This window comes from Micropterus salmoides, unplaced genomic scaffold, assembly GCF_014851395.1.
Source record: "Micropterus salmoides isolate LMB-PRFRI ecotype aquatic unplaced genomic scaffold, ASM1485139v1 Ms_hic_scaffold_14, whole genome shotgun sequence".
Lineage (NCBI taxonomy): Eukaryota > Metazoa > Chordata > Actinopteri > Centrarchiformes > Centrarchidae > Micropterus > Micropterus salmoides.
Genome location: NW_024040485.1, coordinates 15,181,365 through 15,197,807, shown reverse-complemented (window position 1 = coordinate 15,197,807; position 16,443 = coordinate 15,181,365). Strand labels below are relative to the sequence as shown.

General features: G+C 40.1%; 1 protein-coding gene across 3 annotated transcripts in view; it reads right to left on the bottom strand.

The window, feature by feature from the left end:
* LOC119902050 (adenylate cyclase type 1-like) overlaps positions 1–8,887 on the bottom strand; it is a 37,942-nt gene extending 29,055 nt beyond the window's left edge. For all 3 annotated transcript variants that reach the window (XR_005444280.1, XM_038717942.1, XM_038717943.1), the window contains exons 1-3: positions 8,279–8,887; positions 4,884–5,033; positions 4,501–4,619 (exon numbers count right to left, since the gene is read on the bottom strand). Coding sequence is in view for 2 of the 3 variants with exons in the window: in XM_038717942.1 (XP_038573870.1) it covers positions 4,501–4,619; positions 4,884–5,033; positions 8,279–8,887 (878 nt within the window). In the remaining variant the exon portion in view is untranslated. The remainder of the gene's footprint in view (positions 1–4,500; positions 4,620–4,883; positions 5,034–8,278) is intronic.
* Positions 8,888–16,443: the final 7,556 nt, after the last annotated feature.

Genomic DNA, 16,443 nt, shown 5'->3' with positions numbered 1-16,443 from the left:
TCTAATTCAGCCTCCCTCACACCCCCATCCATAATTTCCTCTCCAGTGAGCACATATTAGAGGAAAGTTATTCCTCCAATTATGCTAATCTCCTATTTCCCACTGTGGGAGGCATTACTGTAGCTATTTTGGCGGATGTGATTTCAATTTAATCACATAGCGGAAAACACAAACGGTGCACCAACTGAAGGGTTAACTTTGGATGGGCCCCTCTGGAGCAACAGTATGTGGGCGATGTATGTGCTGACGTTGGGCCGATAAAGAAGTGCAACACAGAAGAGTGTGCAAGGTGCTTCAATCAAATTTCAGGAAGAGGAACTGTGTCTTCTTCTGTGATAGCGTGACTGAGCATCTATAATCATTACACAGCCTCCTGACAGTGACCCAAGACATCTTGGAAACAGAAAGACATAATTGAGATTTGTCTGACGTTTCTCTCAGTGAACTTGTACAGTGTAGGAAGAGTCACTCCTCCCATTCTCCTCATCAGTGTGTAATGCAAAATGTAATAAAAATCTTAACAACTTTACATGTCAACTGAGCAACACTGATTTTGTAAAGTGAATGCCTTCATTGGTGGGAATTTGTCTTTAAGTAGCATTTTGTGTGTATTTACAGTATGTGTGAGGGGGGAATGAAATGTTGGTTGAGATGCATGTTGTACTGAATTGGGTGCAAAATTATAAAGTGATATTAAGTCGGAAAGCTCTTTAATCAAAAGAGCAATGTGATATTAAACAGTTCGTGCCCATAATTTATCACTGTTTACACTTAATTTAACAAGGCATCTCTAATAAATAGCAGTTTTTATTGTTAACATGATTAACCTCTTAACATTCCTGTAACATTCATGCAAAACGCCTATTCATGGCATATCTAAAGTAAATTGAATGAAGTTCTTGAACCATTTGGAGTATATGCATGGTTTTGGGCTTCTCTGAAAGATAACACGCTGAAGTGTGACCCAAAAGTCAGAATGATTGTAAGTGCAACTGGAATTAATTAATATACATTTAGGAAACAATTTACATATTTTCGGCTCAATATAATTTTTAGAATGCCTTTTCTAAAAATCATACAATCTACTCTACTAAAACCCCTAAAAATAATAACATTTTTTGTCAATATGGGGCTATCCCAAAATAAACAAACTTCAGGTTTGTTACTTTGGAGTTATATTACTACAATATCCCCCAGGCTGAATTTTAATCAGATCAAACCCTGCCCACAGTCTAAGAACATAATGAAGAAAACTTGTCCAGTAGAGTACATTGTGCTGCACACAGTTTACTTTCTAATTACAGTCCACCCAAATCACATAAATCATGTCTGCATCCAGTCTAGATCACTCTCAAAGGGTGGCGCTATCTGAAGGAGTTACGCACAAAAGCAATCAGTAGAGCTCAACTGAGATGTGTCCATATTTAACCACCGTGTGCACACACACCACAGCGTTATGCAACAAGAATTTAGTCTCCATTGCATTTAATCCCCTGTAGCAACTTAATCCTGGAGCTAAGCAAACTCTCCTCCTCAAGCCTCCATGCTGCTCTGAAAACACAGAGGAAAGGAGGAAGATGTAAACATAAGAAAAGGAAACAAGGAAATGTTGGAGCATGATACGAGAGATTTAACAATACAGTAAGAGACGCAGAATAATGCAGATGGTGAAAACAGAAAATCTGATTTATAAATTGCGGAGAATGGAGCAGTGAGAGTCATGTTTTCAAACACACTTTACTTGTTACTGACAAAGGGTAAAAGGGCCAATCACCAACTACAGCTGCAGGTGCCAGGTCGGTGCATGACCGATAAGCAGATTTGCATGGGTGGATTGAAACTAAGTGCATTTACTCAAGTATTGTACTTATTTCCATTAGATGCAACTTCATACTTCTCCTCTACATTACAGAGACAAATATAGTACTTTTTACTCCACTATTTTATCTGACAGTTGTAGTTACTTTGCAGATTATATTTTACATACAAAATGCAGTTCAGAAAATTTCATTTGTCGCTTTAGGTTAAACTACACCTAATAGCCTACAAAGTAGTAAAATTAGGCCCCTCTTGGCTTGCTAAGACTAAGCGGCAACACCCTGCACTGAAAAAGTGCCAAAAACTGCAGTTCCTTGAAAGGCCACTTGAGGTTGGCCAAAGTGAGTCACTCCCCATAAACCCCGGTGTTAAAAGGCACTGCTTTGCAGCAGAATGTCTGGGAAATTCTCAGTCATCCAGTTATTCAAGGATGGTTTAAATCGGGGGCAACTGGATGTAGTTCAAGATTCATGAAGTTTTGCCTCTCATCCAAGGGGCTTCTTCAGTGACCTGGGGTCTCATTTATGAACAGTGCATACATACAAAACAGGGCTGGAAACGTGCGTATGCCACTTCCCAAGCAAAGGTTGTGATCTATAAAAAACAAACTTGATGGGAAAATGTGCGTCTCTCAAGTAAACTCTGAACCATGTGTACGCACATAAAAAGGAGAAATAAGAAGCTCACATGGCAGAAGGATGAAAATGTTTGAAATGAATAGGCCTACTTCTGTGTAAAATATATCGAAATATTAGGCCTACCTGTGAGTATTATAGGCTTAAAGCCTTTCTGAATAAACAAACACCCCTTTGATTGACTTTCCCTGAAGTGCGCAAAAAAACACAATTTAAGATCATTTACAGAGCACAAAAAGATCCAGATTTAGGATAATAAACACAAACAGAGATATCTGTTTCTGCAAAAGAATGCCTCTAATATGTTGTACAGTGTAATCAGAAATCATATTAATTCATAGGGTACTTGCATGCAGTGCAATTTATTCTCATAAATAAGGTGAACAGGAGGACAAATTACATTTAAATTGATGCGGTTTTCAATGCCTCAGTCGAACAAATACGAGAGCATAGTTTCATATATTGTTATCACATGTTCGTTGCCTATCGAGCCAAACGCTATGCACCAGCGTGTGGATGTGATGCGCTGCTTGTAAAAACACATTATGGAATTATAAAACAATTTTATGTCATTTACAACAAGTCATATTGAGCCATTGAGATTATGTCCATATTTTATACAGTCTATGTTAATGCATCTGTAATACTAATTCAGACATATTGCAAATAATAATATAACACTGACAGGCGCGATGCTGCTGCATAATGGGTACTTTTACCTCTGATACAATTTCCTGATGATACTGTCCTTTTTTGAATGCTGTACTTGCACGTTGTAATGAAGTATTTTCACAATATGATATTGCTACTTTTCTTATTTAAAGGATCTGAATTTGTATAACAGCAGCCCAGTGAAGACCAAAGTAAATAAACAGTATTGTTTGTTTACATTAAATGAGCTCAAACACCGAAAGGACGGTCCATCCACAAACATCAGACAAAACAGATTAACAGCTGGTTTGTTTGCAGGAAGGAGGGAGAGGCTGGGAGGGAGGAAAAGATGATGAAAGGAAGGCAAGAAGGTGGGGTGGGGGTTTACTGAACCGTCAGGGTTATCCAACAACTTCTTCTGCAAGCCCAAATTGTGTCAGCATGCGTTTTTGATACAGTAGATTAGCTAATGTCAAAAACCCAGTTACTATAACTTCAAAAAAGAGAGACACTGAAACAGAGAGAGGGGAGAGAGAGAGAGAGAGAATATCCATTAATTACCTTTTACAGGTCAAAATTACGTAGTACCCACGGTGAGATAATGAGTATGTCTGTATGTTTCATGATCGCGGTTAGCACTTGAGATTCCACAGCCATCAACCTGTAGCAAAAAGTAATGATCTTAAGACAGAACACATCACTCCCAAACAGTGGGGAGTTTTGCAACTGTCCAGGACATTGCAGAAGTGCCTGAAGTATCTATTCATCACCAAGCAGTGCTTTATCTGGCTTTCTCCTTCCCCAGTAGGAACCCTAACTCCAAAAGCCTTGTTTCCCCTGGGGGCTGCTGAGATATGATGGCGTGCAAGTTCACACACGTACCACTGCCATATTGGCCTTAGCACAGAAAAAATATGACCACATTTGGATTAGTTCCTTGCTATTCATATAGCATTTCTCTGTCACTGCTCCAATATTTGTCACCCATATTAAACAATTGGTAAGTGCAACCTGATGTTAATAAACAAGTGAGTCAAGGGTTAACCCTGATATTCAATGTGAAGAATTAAATATTTCTGTTTTTTAGCAGCCTGGGGCAGTGTTAATGTTTTAGGACACTGTTGGGTCAGATCTCACAACATGGTGTAGCCCTCAGTGTTCTTTGCAAAGGACATGTTTGGTTAAGTAATTCAGTTCCTTTTTTAGCATGCACTGTAATGCATTGAGACAGTGTTTATGCCACTATTTCAGCTGAATATTCTCTCATGAGGAGACTATAGTATCTCCAAATACCGCTATTAAAAGCAGTATTAGTTAAGTCAATTCACAGTTAACAGGGGTATAAATTTCACTGGGATTGGTCTGCAGTTTAGTTGTGTTGATGTGAGGATCCTACCTGACATTGTCATGGCGCTGGATGTAGATTTTGTGAAAGATCCTTTCTGGGGGCTTCAGGAAATCCTCTTTCATCTCCATAGCTACGTTCCTGGGCAACAGACTCATTAGCAGGCGCTCCTGAGTGTGTGTGTGTGTGTGAAAGAGAGAGAGAAAAGTAAGTAAGTTTAAATATACATTTACACAGTCAAACACAAAGCAAATTTATCATAGGACAAAGTGTTAGTAGCGATAAGAAATGTACTAGAAAAAAAGGCATGAAATCTAACAGAAATGAATAATGTGTCGAAATGACTCATGGCACAAGAGAGCTGGGGGGGGGGGGCTGGCATAGAAACACATCTAATTTTACCAATAGTTTCAGCAGTGTACAGGTGCTTGTACCTGTTTCTCGTTCTCGTCCTCCATGCGAAGTCTCTCTTCAATGCAGTTGCGAGCCTGCAGGAATGCCTTCCTCTGTGCTCGTTCTGTCAGGATGCGCACAAACAGCCCTGACAGGTTGACACTGGTGAACAGCACTGTGTTGGCAACCAACTGCGAACAGGGAAAAAAATAACATGAAACTCATTCTTTAGTACAGTTGCTAAAGACTAATACAGAATTAGGAAATCATTAGAAGATGCTGTGAACGTACTGACTGTTAGAAGATGTGTGTTTGATTCATTCCCATGTGTTTTTCATGCGTGTCACTTTATATAACGTGATGAATAAAAAGTGAATTTGTGTTTTCATATACGTACAGTAAATAATCAAATCTTAAATCTGTAATTTGACTGATATTTTGTGTTTGTATGTTTTAAGTGCGTATTGTACAATACAGTATATTTTTATGTCTATATAGTAATATGTGCAAATAAACATTTGCTTATGTGAAAGTGTGCCTGTAATTTTGAGGTCCAGAAACTGGTACAAAGTGGGCCCTTAAGAGGTTTAAGTAACATCAAGTCAGTCTTCTCAATTCCTTTAAAAGTTCAGGTCAGGGTTCAAGGTTTTATTTATACTTATATTCTGCCTCATTAACCTGGGTATCTTCTGAGGGTTTTTTTACATTTATATATATATTAACATATTTATTGTAATTTCCACATCTAGATTTTTACATGCATTTTAAACTTTCATTGTTTTTGTAATTAACTGTGTTTTAGTCTTTTTCTTTCTTTTCCATGTATTGTGTGTGTTTCTGCAAGCTGCTGCATACAATTACCTTTAAAGGGATGAATAAAATTGTTTTTAATTGAATTTAATAGATTCACTATAAACTATCTCGTAATTAACTTTTACATTAAAAGTATACACTATATAGAGCTACATATAACTATTCTAATGACATGTTTTACTTTCACTACTTTTACCACGGTTTCTACATGGTGTAAAATGATTCAAAACTAAATCAAGAACAACAAACGTCCACCTACACTGGAGATGGGAGAGAGGGTGGTGGGGCCTAATATTTCTCTATTTTGGGGTCTGTGACATTAAAACGTTCTCTGGTTCATCCATCACAGCAGATGCACAGCAGCATGACTGCTTCAACCTTGTGCAGGTTTTTTTTCTTCTTGACTGAGGTCAGCCGGCTATGACTTTGTACACAACCAGTGTGGATACACTAGCAAGCCGTCACCCTGGGCAGTACTTATATATTCATAAGAATAAAGGACTTTATTCTCTTCGTATCTTAGGTAATTCATCATGAGTGTTTTTTTTTTGTTTTTTTTACAGCTGGAGTCAATAGAGTAAAATTACATTGTGCTTCACTTCTATCGCTACAGACAGGCATGTTTCCCAGTCCAATGAATAATGGATCGCCTTGAAAAGACAGCAGTCTCTCTTTGTGCTTGGCAGCAGTGCTGGCAAGCATCAACATGTTCAAACGGTGCTCAAGTTACTTCACAGCCTCGAGTAAGTAAATGTGGTCATCTGAGTTCGAGTGGTGTAAAACACTGACTCCTCTGCTTATCTGTGGCGATAACCCCAGTTAGCCTTCAGATGGCAATAACTGATCTTATTGCACTGTACTCATTCATACCCATTCACTGTCAATATGATAGCTCCCTGTAGTTGCACAGAGGGAATTAGAACCTTTACATTAACTTTTATTATGTAAAAGTTCTATATGTGTAGCATTGTTTTGCACAATAACATTTGAAATATAGGGCCGTCATTATATAAATATTGCTGTTGTTAATGGGCAGTAAAATAAAAGACAATCTCCCTTGGTCTGGTTACAATGTTTATAGAAGTCATAACAGTCTATAAAGTGAATGTGCTTTGGATTCGTCTCTGATATAATAGTTCTGTGTTGCAATTTTTCCATTTGTCCAATTCAAGATTTTATATAGACATGCAAGGTTGTAAACTAATGACATGTAATGCCAGTGTGGCACTAAAAAGAAAATATGGGTCTATGTTCTTGACAGACACCATTTGAAATATGTTCTGTTATTACAGTACATGACAAGGCTCACAGCTGAAGAGTTCAGAAAGAACCTATTTTTCAAGTTATATTCTACGCTTACTTCCGTAATAAGATATTACAGGTAGACTGAGCCATGAAAGCAGACGGTACTGTAGGCTGAGTGCCTGGGACCTAGGTGGGTGGTTGGAGCAAGCCTGGGCTGTGCGGGGTCACACAGCTCATCTCTAAGCTTAATGGATTAGCTATCTACAGCCAACACTGTCCTTCACATGGCTATGCAGGTATCTCATAGCCTACATACAGGAAAACAATCTCCTCTGCGAATACACTGTCATCATCCGGGGGCGTGATGAACTGATCACATCTCAACTTCGTTCTGAAGAAATGCACAATCTTCATGTCATACGCTGCGCCGAGGCAGACATGTTCCATTAGCCCTGGAGGATTTGAATGATGTGACATATCTTCTTTGCTCACACCTGATGACAGTCAGAAATGTGTGTGTGTGTGTGTGTGTGTGTGTGTGTGTGTGTGTGTGTGTGTGTGTGAGAGAGAGAGAGAGAGTATGTGTTTTTGAGTGTTTCATTGTGACAGAAAAAAGGTGCAAACATAAAAATGCAGATTGGTGAAGCAATTTCTATTTCAGCTCAGAAATGACTTTGCCCTCTTTTTTTAAATAACAGAAGCATATAGAGTAGTGAAAGTGTGTGTGCGGCCCCTCTGTTTGCCCTACTTCTGGTGCTAGCAAGATGTCATTCTGGTTCTTCATTGCCAGATAGCTCCTCTGGGGCTGAATCATATCCCCAGGGAAACCGCTATGGGCCTACAGACTGCTCTGCTCTTGCATTTTTTCTCTCTTTGTTTGTTTTCTTTTTAGGGGCCTACAGGTATGCATCCCCACACAGCAGTTCACTATAACTTACACTCAGTGAACATGTAGAATTACTTACAGGAGAGATATTTTAGTATTCAGAGAGGGGGCCAATACAGTGTTCAAGCAGAAATTTGCACACATGCCAACAGAGGTTAAGATCAAGCTTGTCTCTACAATTCTTCTAGCTATAGCTAGTCTTTTTTGTAACCAAAACAGGTCATGGTAAAATTACACTTTTGTGGAATTTTATCAAAGCCTGAACAAATCCCATCATGTCAATTCCCAGGGAGCTGTCCTTGGGGCTGAACTGAGCTCTAAATAGTGTGTTTCACTGCATGGGCCTATAGGCCTATCTTATTATACTGTAGCCTATGTGTATGTACATTCAACTAAAATCATGATGATTATAAGTCTATTAATAGGCAACAATATCCATACAACACACACAACCACCAAAGGCACCAAAGTCTATAAATAGCATATACCTACCGTTCTCCATAGCTTCTGTGTTTTCACTGTGACAGAAGTGGCAGTCACAATCAAATGCGAGATGGAGACTATTATTCCTAGCACAACAGCCAGGAGTGTCCGCACAGGTAGGAGCGCATAAGCGACGAAGGTGACCAGGATGACTTGCCACATGCCTTGCTCCGGGGACGTCGGGGGCTCCATGCCCATCGCGCCCAGCGAGAAGGGACAGCAGAGGAAAGAGAAAGTGAAGCCGAAGAGCAGCGTCAGGTTAACAATCTGTTGGAGTTGAGTCACTTGCAGGTACTTGACGTTAGTTACGATGAACAGGGAGACGAAGATGACACAGTGGACCGGATGGGACCCCTTGGAGATGGTGAGGCTGGGGCCGGACAGGAGCTCCACCACAGCCAGCGTCGAGGACATGAAGATGAGCACGGCCAGGGCTTTGAGGGTGGACGTCTGCTCGAGCTTCAGGTTGTAGTTCTGGAAGAGAGACTCGAGCTCCTTGCAGTCAAACTCGTCCTCACACGCGATGGTGGTCAGAGGGACGCCCGGTGGACAGTGACTTGTCTTCCGCCTGGTTTTGACTTTCTGAAACGGTATTTCCTCCATGTCAGTGCCATTCATAAACTGAATACCTGCTCACAGCTTAGGTCAAATGGAACACCGAATCCCACGCCGACACAGACCGGAGCCAAGGTTGAAAGACGCGCACAGCAGGCTGGAAGCGGAGCGTCCCAGATAGCCTAGACTGGCCGGTGGCCACACACACGCGCTTCACACTATCCACAGGTTGAATTGTGTTGTTCGGAGAGATCAGCCACCGAAGAAATCGTCATGTCCCGGCTGTATTCGATCTGCAAAATATGTCCAGCAATTTGTTAGCATTCGTTGGAGCGCCACATGAAGAGCAGCGCACACGGCGTCCAGTTCAGATTGTAAAAGCTTTTTTGCGGGGCTCAGATGGGATCACGCCTGCGCATTATAAGGAGAAGATAAGACAGATCACAGCTACTCAACGCACATTCAAGACGATTTGACTGGTGCGGCTGCAGAGCTTCCCTCACCAATCTTACAGAACAGTGCATGCATCATCCAGAATGGCAATGTCCCATTCTGTTCCACCTACACATGACATGTTTCCATCTTTAAAGCCTGCGCAATCAATTAAAAAAAAACAAAAATATATTGATTCTACTACTCTTTTTTCTGTCTCTTTCCCTCACACACACATGCATTAACGCAGAGGATGAGGGACATTAAAAGCGGCGCTGGATATAAATGTTTTCAGACCACGATTGGCGAAAATCTCACTAGAGACTCTCCTAAGCTGGCAGCTACTGTATTTGCTTGGCACAGACATGGAATAACATGCCTGCATACCATTCATCATATGATTTCTGTGTTGCCAGTGAGGCAGCCACCCTCACCATCAGCACCCTCTTGGCATTCAGAGGGTGGTGTCTCATTCATTACCAGGGGAAGATTAGTCATCCGTCACAGGCTGCCGTTGCCATGACCCGTCAGTGCCAGGGAGGGTAGAAGAAAGTGACAGATGGATGGCCCATGCCAAAGTCCAGGACTCTACCATGCTACCAGTACACACACACACAAACACACACACACACACATGCCTTCTGTTCCCCTCCCATAGCTCTCTCTCAGCTGTTGGTATTCTAGCTTCCACTGATCTAGCTCAGCTACTGAATGAGTGTGCACTGTGTGACAGGTAAACAAAGAGAGAGAGAGAGAAATGATTTGGTGCAGTGAAAATAGAAACGGTAAAGTATTTGGCAGCTGACCAAATTCAGAGACCAAAAAAGAAACGGTGTTCTATAAAAAAACACTCATGAAGAAGAATCAAAGCCAGTGTTTAATGAGGGAAACTGAGACATTTGGACATGGTCTGTGCCAATCTTGAATAGTTTCTCTGAGTGCAAATAGCTCAAGTGAGATGATGCTGGATAAGGTTAGTTGATCAAGAAAATGTATCTGCATCCATTTTGATGATTGATTGTCTAAGTCAATTATCAAGTGAAAATGGCAAATATTCTCTGGCCCCAGCTTCTCAAATATGAGTATTAACTGCTTTTTCCTGTTGTTCGTTGTAAAAGGGATACATTTGGGTTTTGGACATTTAAGATGGGCCTTTGGGAAACGGTAAATTTTTCCCTATTTTCTGATATTTTATAGACCAAATGATTCATCCAAAATAATCTATATTGAAAGTAATATTTAGTTCCAGCCCTAGTTGATAGAAAAACCCTCATAAATCTTGCAGAAGTTGCAAAATGCTATCACGTTAAATGATGTGTCAGGATACAGCTCTTTGCTATATGTGTCCGTAACAGTGACCCTTACCTTCCCCTCGTGTCTGCCTGCAAGTCTCACTCCTCTGTGTTATCCCTGCTCCTCTGAGAGAAAGATGTGGGACACAGGATGTAGGACACATTGCTTTAAGACTGATATTCTGTCTTATCTACAAGGTTTTACTCTTGTCGCTTTTCACTGGACTTTATTAGCTGACACACAAACACTAATGAGTTACTGTAGCTCAGTTGTCAGTGACTGGGATGTGCCAAGCCTGAGCCTGTCACAAAAGTGATATGCAAATGAAACAAAACAGTGCTGTCATTTATAGTCCGTCAACCAGAGTGTAATTAATCTGGCACGGATTCATCGCCCTAATCAATATTTCAATATTCCTTGTGAAGCATCTCCTAAATCAATCTCAATAATCAGTGCTGCTGTTTTTTTTAAGACATTGCACATTCCTTTGATGTAAATGTCAAACTGTGTATTCAAATAAAGATGAAAATCTGACATTCAAATTGCCATTTATGTATCAGCACATGCAGGTTTGTATTTGTATTTGACTGCAGTTTGATTGACTGTTGGTTTCTTTGCATTTGTGTGAAGGCATGCAGTGTTTCCAGGAAGACCTCTTGGCCTGTTTGTGGCCAGGAACACTGGGGGATGAGAGCAGAGGCGTTGTACGGTATAAAAGTGTTATTTGCTCCACTTCTGATGGCGTCAGGTGTAAGTGCACAGTCACACTCTGCTAGCCCTCATCTTTCGAGAACAAAGCGAGGTCTTATGGGAGTTCACACCACAAAGCTGCACTCCAAGGGCATCGGACAAGGAGACAGCAGCCTGCTCCCTGCTGCGTGCCTCTCCACTAAAAATCGTCTTCACTTCCTTTCAGACTGAAAGACATGAAATAACTAAGCATCTGAAATGATGTAAAACAGCTGATTATGTATCTGATATATTTACGTTGCAAAAATGTTATTTGAATAACAGCTTGATGACTCAACAGCTTGAGCTCTCTGGAGCAATTAAAGTCTTCTCTGCCACATTGTATAGCTTGTATAGCTTCTTTCCAAAAGCTGATCTACAGTACATAAAAGATCTTAGCAAATGCTTGCTAGCACATTCGTTTCAAGTTGGACCTTTGGTCATGTCTCAAATGTGGCTTTCCTTGTCAATTGAGCAGTGAGATATTTTTCACTCTCTTTCCCTCTCAAAGAATGCTTTATACAGCCTTTAAGTCTTCAACTAGCAGGGTGTTTCTGTATATGAAAACGGATAGCTCACCCGCCATTGGTTTGGTCCATGAGGGGGACACAATAGGATTAAAAGCAGAGCATATCAAAAAGAATGCTTTCATCTAAATAGTGCTTTACACTCGCTGTCATCATGGTGGTCTGTAATGATAGTCCAGCAGTCTGCAAGTCCCACCAGTGTCCAGATGTGGTTGAAGCATTGCTGGTTTTATAATCATAGACACATTGGCTCAACACCAGCAAATGAAACAGCCAAGCCAGACCCAAGAGGGATTGGCAATGCATGTTGTGAATTAGATAATGTCACCCTTAATTAAAATGTGCCAAGAAGAAAAAAAAAAACTTTTCTCACAATCATGTGTCAGGTGTGCTGCTCCTGGTTTCCTCAGAGAAATGGCTATATCTTGGAAGGATGAGAAAACTACAAAATATGGAGAACAATAGAAATATGAGCTTTTGCATAGGCATGATTTCTTGTTACATTACTTTCATAAAATGGTGATAAATCCATTTCTGGCCACTTTACTTATGAAATCTAATAGAAAGTATAAATCAAATATGGCCACAAGTCAGCTATTTTTCACATGAACTTAAAAGAAATGAGTCCAAATCCAGCCTTGAGCAGGAACCTGCAGAACATCATTTGTCAAGGCTGAAAACATAATACACACATAATTACCAAATCATAACTGGACTTGGGGGGGGGGGCTGTGGGATCCACACGCTTACCCTTCATTCAGCACAGAGAACGATTTGTCTCTCTCCAAACATGTCTACATTCACAACAGATAAATGTAGAAGCTATGTTAGAATCAATGATTCAGTCAGTTCAGTGACAACAAGGTCAGTGAATGAGTAAGATGGAGAAGTGCATTATATGTTTTTAATCTTGATTTTGGGATCTACAGGTTTATGAGAAGGTAAATCCTGTGTCAAATACACCTATATATTCTATATTATTAAAAATCTATATTTGAAGTTCTCCATCTTGCATTTTACATCTTAAACCAGAGGCTAGCCTATCTTTATAAGACTGCCTTTGGAGGAGGGTTGCAGGAAATGCAAATCAAACTTGTTTTGCGAGTAAAGGATTGTTAGAAATAAAGTGAAGCATTACCATCAAATGTAATCCTGATGCAGCCCCTTTCCCTTAAACAGTGTACATGACATTATCCAGTTTTCTCACGACAGCTTGCTGATTGCAACCTTTTGCTTACCAGCATACACATCTGAGGGACTCATTCAGCATTTCCTCCATTACAGACAACACCACCCTAATCTTCCACTCACATCAGCATTGCTAATAACCCTACAGCTAGACCATTTTTCAAATATTGTATGGTAGACCTGAATTCAAAAGAGTGGCCTACTGCAGAGTAGAACATCCAACAGCTCTTAACACTGAAAAATGAAGAAGTAAGTTCAGAAGCGAAGCTTGTTTATTATGAGAAGAAGTAACATTGCCTGTTTCGCATGTGTGTCTGTGTGCAAGCTTATAATGGATCAATAGCCATCAGGTGCATGAGATTCAAGTGCAGCCCTCCCATTGTGAAATCCTCTTAAAGCTTCTGATAGTGCAAGTAATCTGGTGAGAGGCAATGTGTGAGTGTGTATCTGTGTGCGTGTGTTTGTGTCCAATCCATGTGCCTTGTCCCCTCCCACGAAGGCTGTTTTCCAAAGTATCACGTGCACCCACTGGATTTCAGTGCTTTGAGTGTTCACTGTGCAGCACACGAGGTAGGTGAGAGAGAGAGACAGACGGACAGAAAGCGAGTAAGATGTGATAATGTAAAACACAGCACTAATTACAGCCATCTAGGCACTGAAATCAGCTCTACTAGGACATTAAACATGGCTACGAAGGAGAGAGAAAAGTAATATGTACTATCAAGTTCTTTTGCAGTTTTGGCCGTCTCTATCGTTTCTGATAACATTGTACTCACCAAAGTAATTCTTGAGTTCTGGAAACATAGCTACAATGAAGTCCAATGGAGCAAGAAGCCCAAGCAGTCAGACTATCAGACAGTGAGACAGAGACCGTGTGTGCTCACAAGCATGCAGTGTACATTTAGGAAATCATTTTTACCATTCACTTTTGCATTCTCTTTCAAATAATTAGGCTAACTTGGGGGATGGTTTAAATCCTATATGATCTAATTACTTGTGTTCCTGACTTGTGACCAATTATAATTGAGTTATTTCAACCAACAAGAATGATGACTACTGCTCTAATCAATCTTTTCATTTTAAAAATGGATCAAATGTGTAATGTGAAAGGTGTCACTCCTAGAACACACTGAGACAGCTGACCTTGCATTTCCCATCAGCTCTATGGAGTGTTTGAACGTCCTTCAGCTCATTGTTTTGGTTTTATGCTCTACAACGTTGTTTGGTTTGGTGCAGTCTCATCACTCTCAGTGTCATATCCAGCTTCAGCGGGCAGCTGTTATCAGTGAAAAAGCTCTGCACGCTACCTAACCAGCACCAAATTGCTGACAAAGTTAAGAGTGCTGGCTTGTGAACATAGAGGAGCATTTACTGTCATGACTTAAGAGCCAGATATTTCTCTCAATAATTAGCGGAGACCAAACCAGAGCGAGAAGCAAAGAGGATACTGGAATGAACCTCACCTGGAGTTCACAAATATCCTTTAAGCAGGACAACAATAGGAAAGTATTTCCTTCACACGAACAATGACAATTATTTAACTTTGAAAATATATAAATGTAGATCATCAAAAATTAAAATGGCCATAAAGAGCATTTATTAGAATCTCCAATTCTCTTGGCCAGCTGATAGCAACCGGACTATGTAGAAATGAATATATTCCTTTGGAAATAGTGTATGTCATAGTAAAGCCTATTTCAAGTTAAAGTGAAGTGAAATGAGACACAGAGAAAGAGAGAGAGAGAGAGAGAGAGAGAGAGAGAGAGAGAGAGAGAGAGAGAGAGAGCAGATTTGAGAGATAGAAAAAACAAACAGATGGAGATGTCCATGCTGCTAGTTAACAGACACCTATACTATGACTATTGAGTGGATCAGATGAGGTCACTTAAAGAGTACTGATCTAGGAAACAAGCACAAACCGAGCAGGGTGACTGGAGTCATAACAGATGAGACTCAACAACACTTGGAAAGGCTTGATGTTGAATAGGGAGTGGATATTGAATTTCAAAGACACAAACAAGATTCACCAGGCAGGGAGGGGGGAGAGGTTCCTCTTGTGGGTGCCCTGAGTTGCTGTCCTCATAGGAGCCAAATTCTTCTCTGGGTGAGGCGGGCCGGTGATCAATAACCAGGTGAAAGTGGCTGCTGGCCTTGATCCTAATTAGTACAGGGTTAGAGCAGATTAGCTTGCACCTGAGCCTTTCTCAAACAACAGATCCCTCCCAATCAGGCTACCTAGAAGCACCAGCATCAGCACAATTCAGGGAAACATTGTGGGGTGGGGACAGGTGAGTCTTTCAAAGAGGGGAGTGAGCAGGGCGATTAGTGCTATTGCTACTTTTAAATAATTCTCATGGTAAACCTCTGTTATAACAGTCACATCTGTTAAAAACACACAGCATTAAGGGAAAGGTTAGGAAGAGGAGACCGTGAGGAGATTAGTATGTGTTGCTGTGTGTGTGTGTGTGTCTTGTGTGTTTGTGACTGTGCATGAGTTTACATGTATGTGAGACAAGGCCCAGTCTGTACACAGCAGTGTTGTGAATTGACAGTTGAAAGTTGTGAAAAAATACATAGGCCTTCATAAGCCGCCTGCTGCTCTGTTTTCCTCTAAACTACTGCAATCAATTTTGGATTCACAAAACAACAAAAGAAGAAGAACAACAAAACCAAAGCAAAATACATAAATTCAATCCAACATGGGACCTGGACGTGAAAAGACAAAATATATATTATGATAGAGGTACTTTTTAGATTGTGCAAATAGTAAATTTTTACTAAAACATAATACATTCACTTATCTCTCTTCTTTCCCAAAAATATTTTACTTTAGAATCTGCAAGTGGGCCTGTTGTTGCTTAAAGACCATGGTAATGGAATTTACATGCAGAGCCAATTCTTGATTGTATCATGGCTAAGCATAAAAAATTTATTTCTTGGATAAAACATATTAGACAGGCACTAACCTTCTGGACATTTTATATCTTAAGTGTCCAGATACATTTTAATCAAAATTGACTTTCTGAAGAAAAAAAATGTGTGTTGTTTCAAAAGTAAAGGCACATTTTGACCTCACTAACAAAGCTAAATCGTCAGCATACAGAGAAAGCTAACAATAAACTACAGTTTTCATCATTTATTTATGTTAGAAAGAATAAGGGTCCTAAGATTGATACCTGTGGAACGCCACTTATGCCATTAATACTGCATCTAGACATTGAATATGATTACTTGATATATGCCAACTAACTTATCTCACCCAATTGTGTCCAATTTACTGGATAACTTATGTACTGTATCAAATGAAAATAGACAAATTAAAACACAAATTGAAAATATGTACATTATGGGATGTGATTATAGAGCATCCATCTTTTAAAAATCTGGCTGCAGTGCCATTGATCTCTGTAGCTTCATACACAATGTGTTATCCATCCTTTAAAATATAGC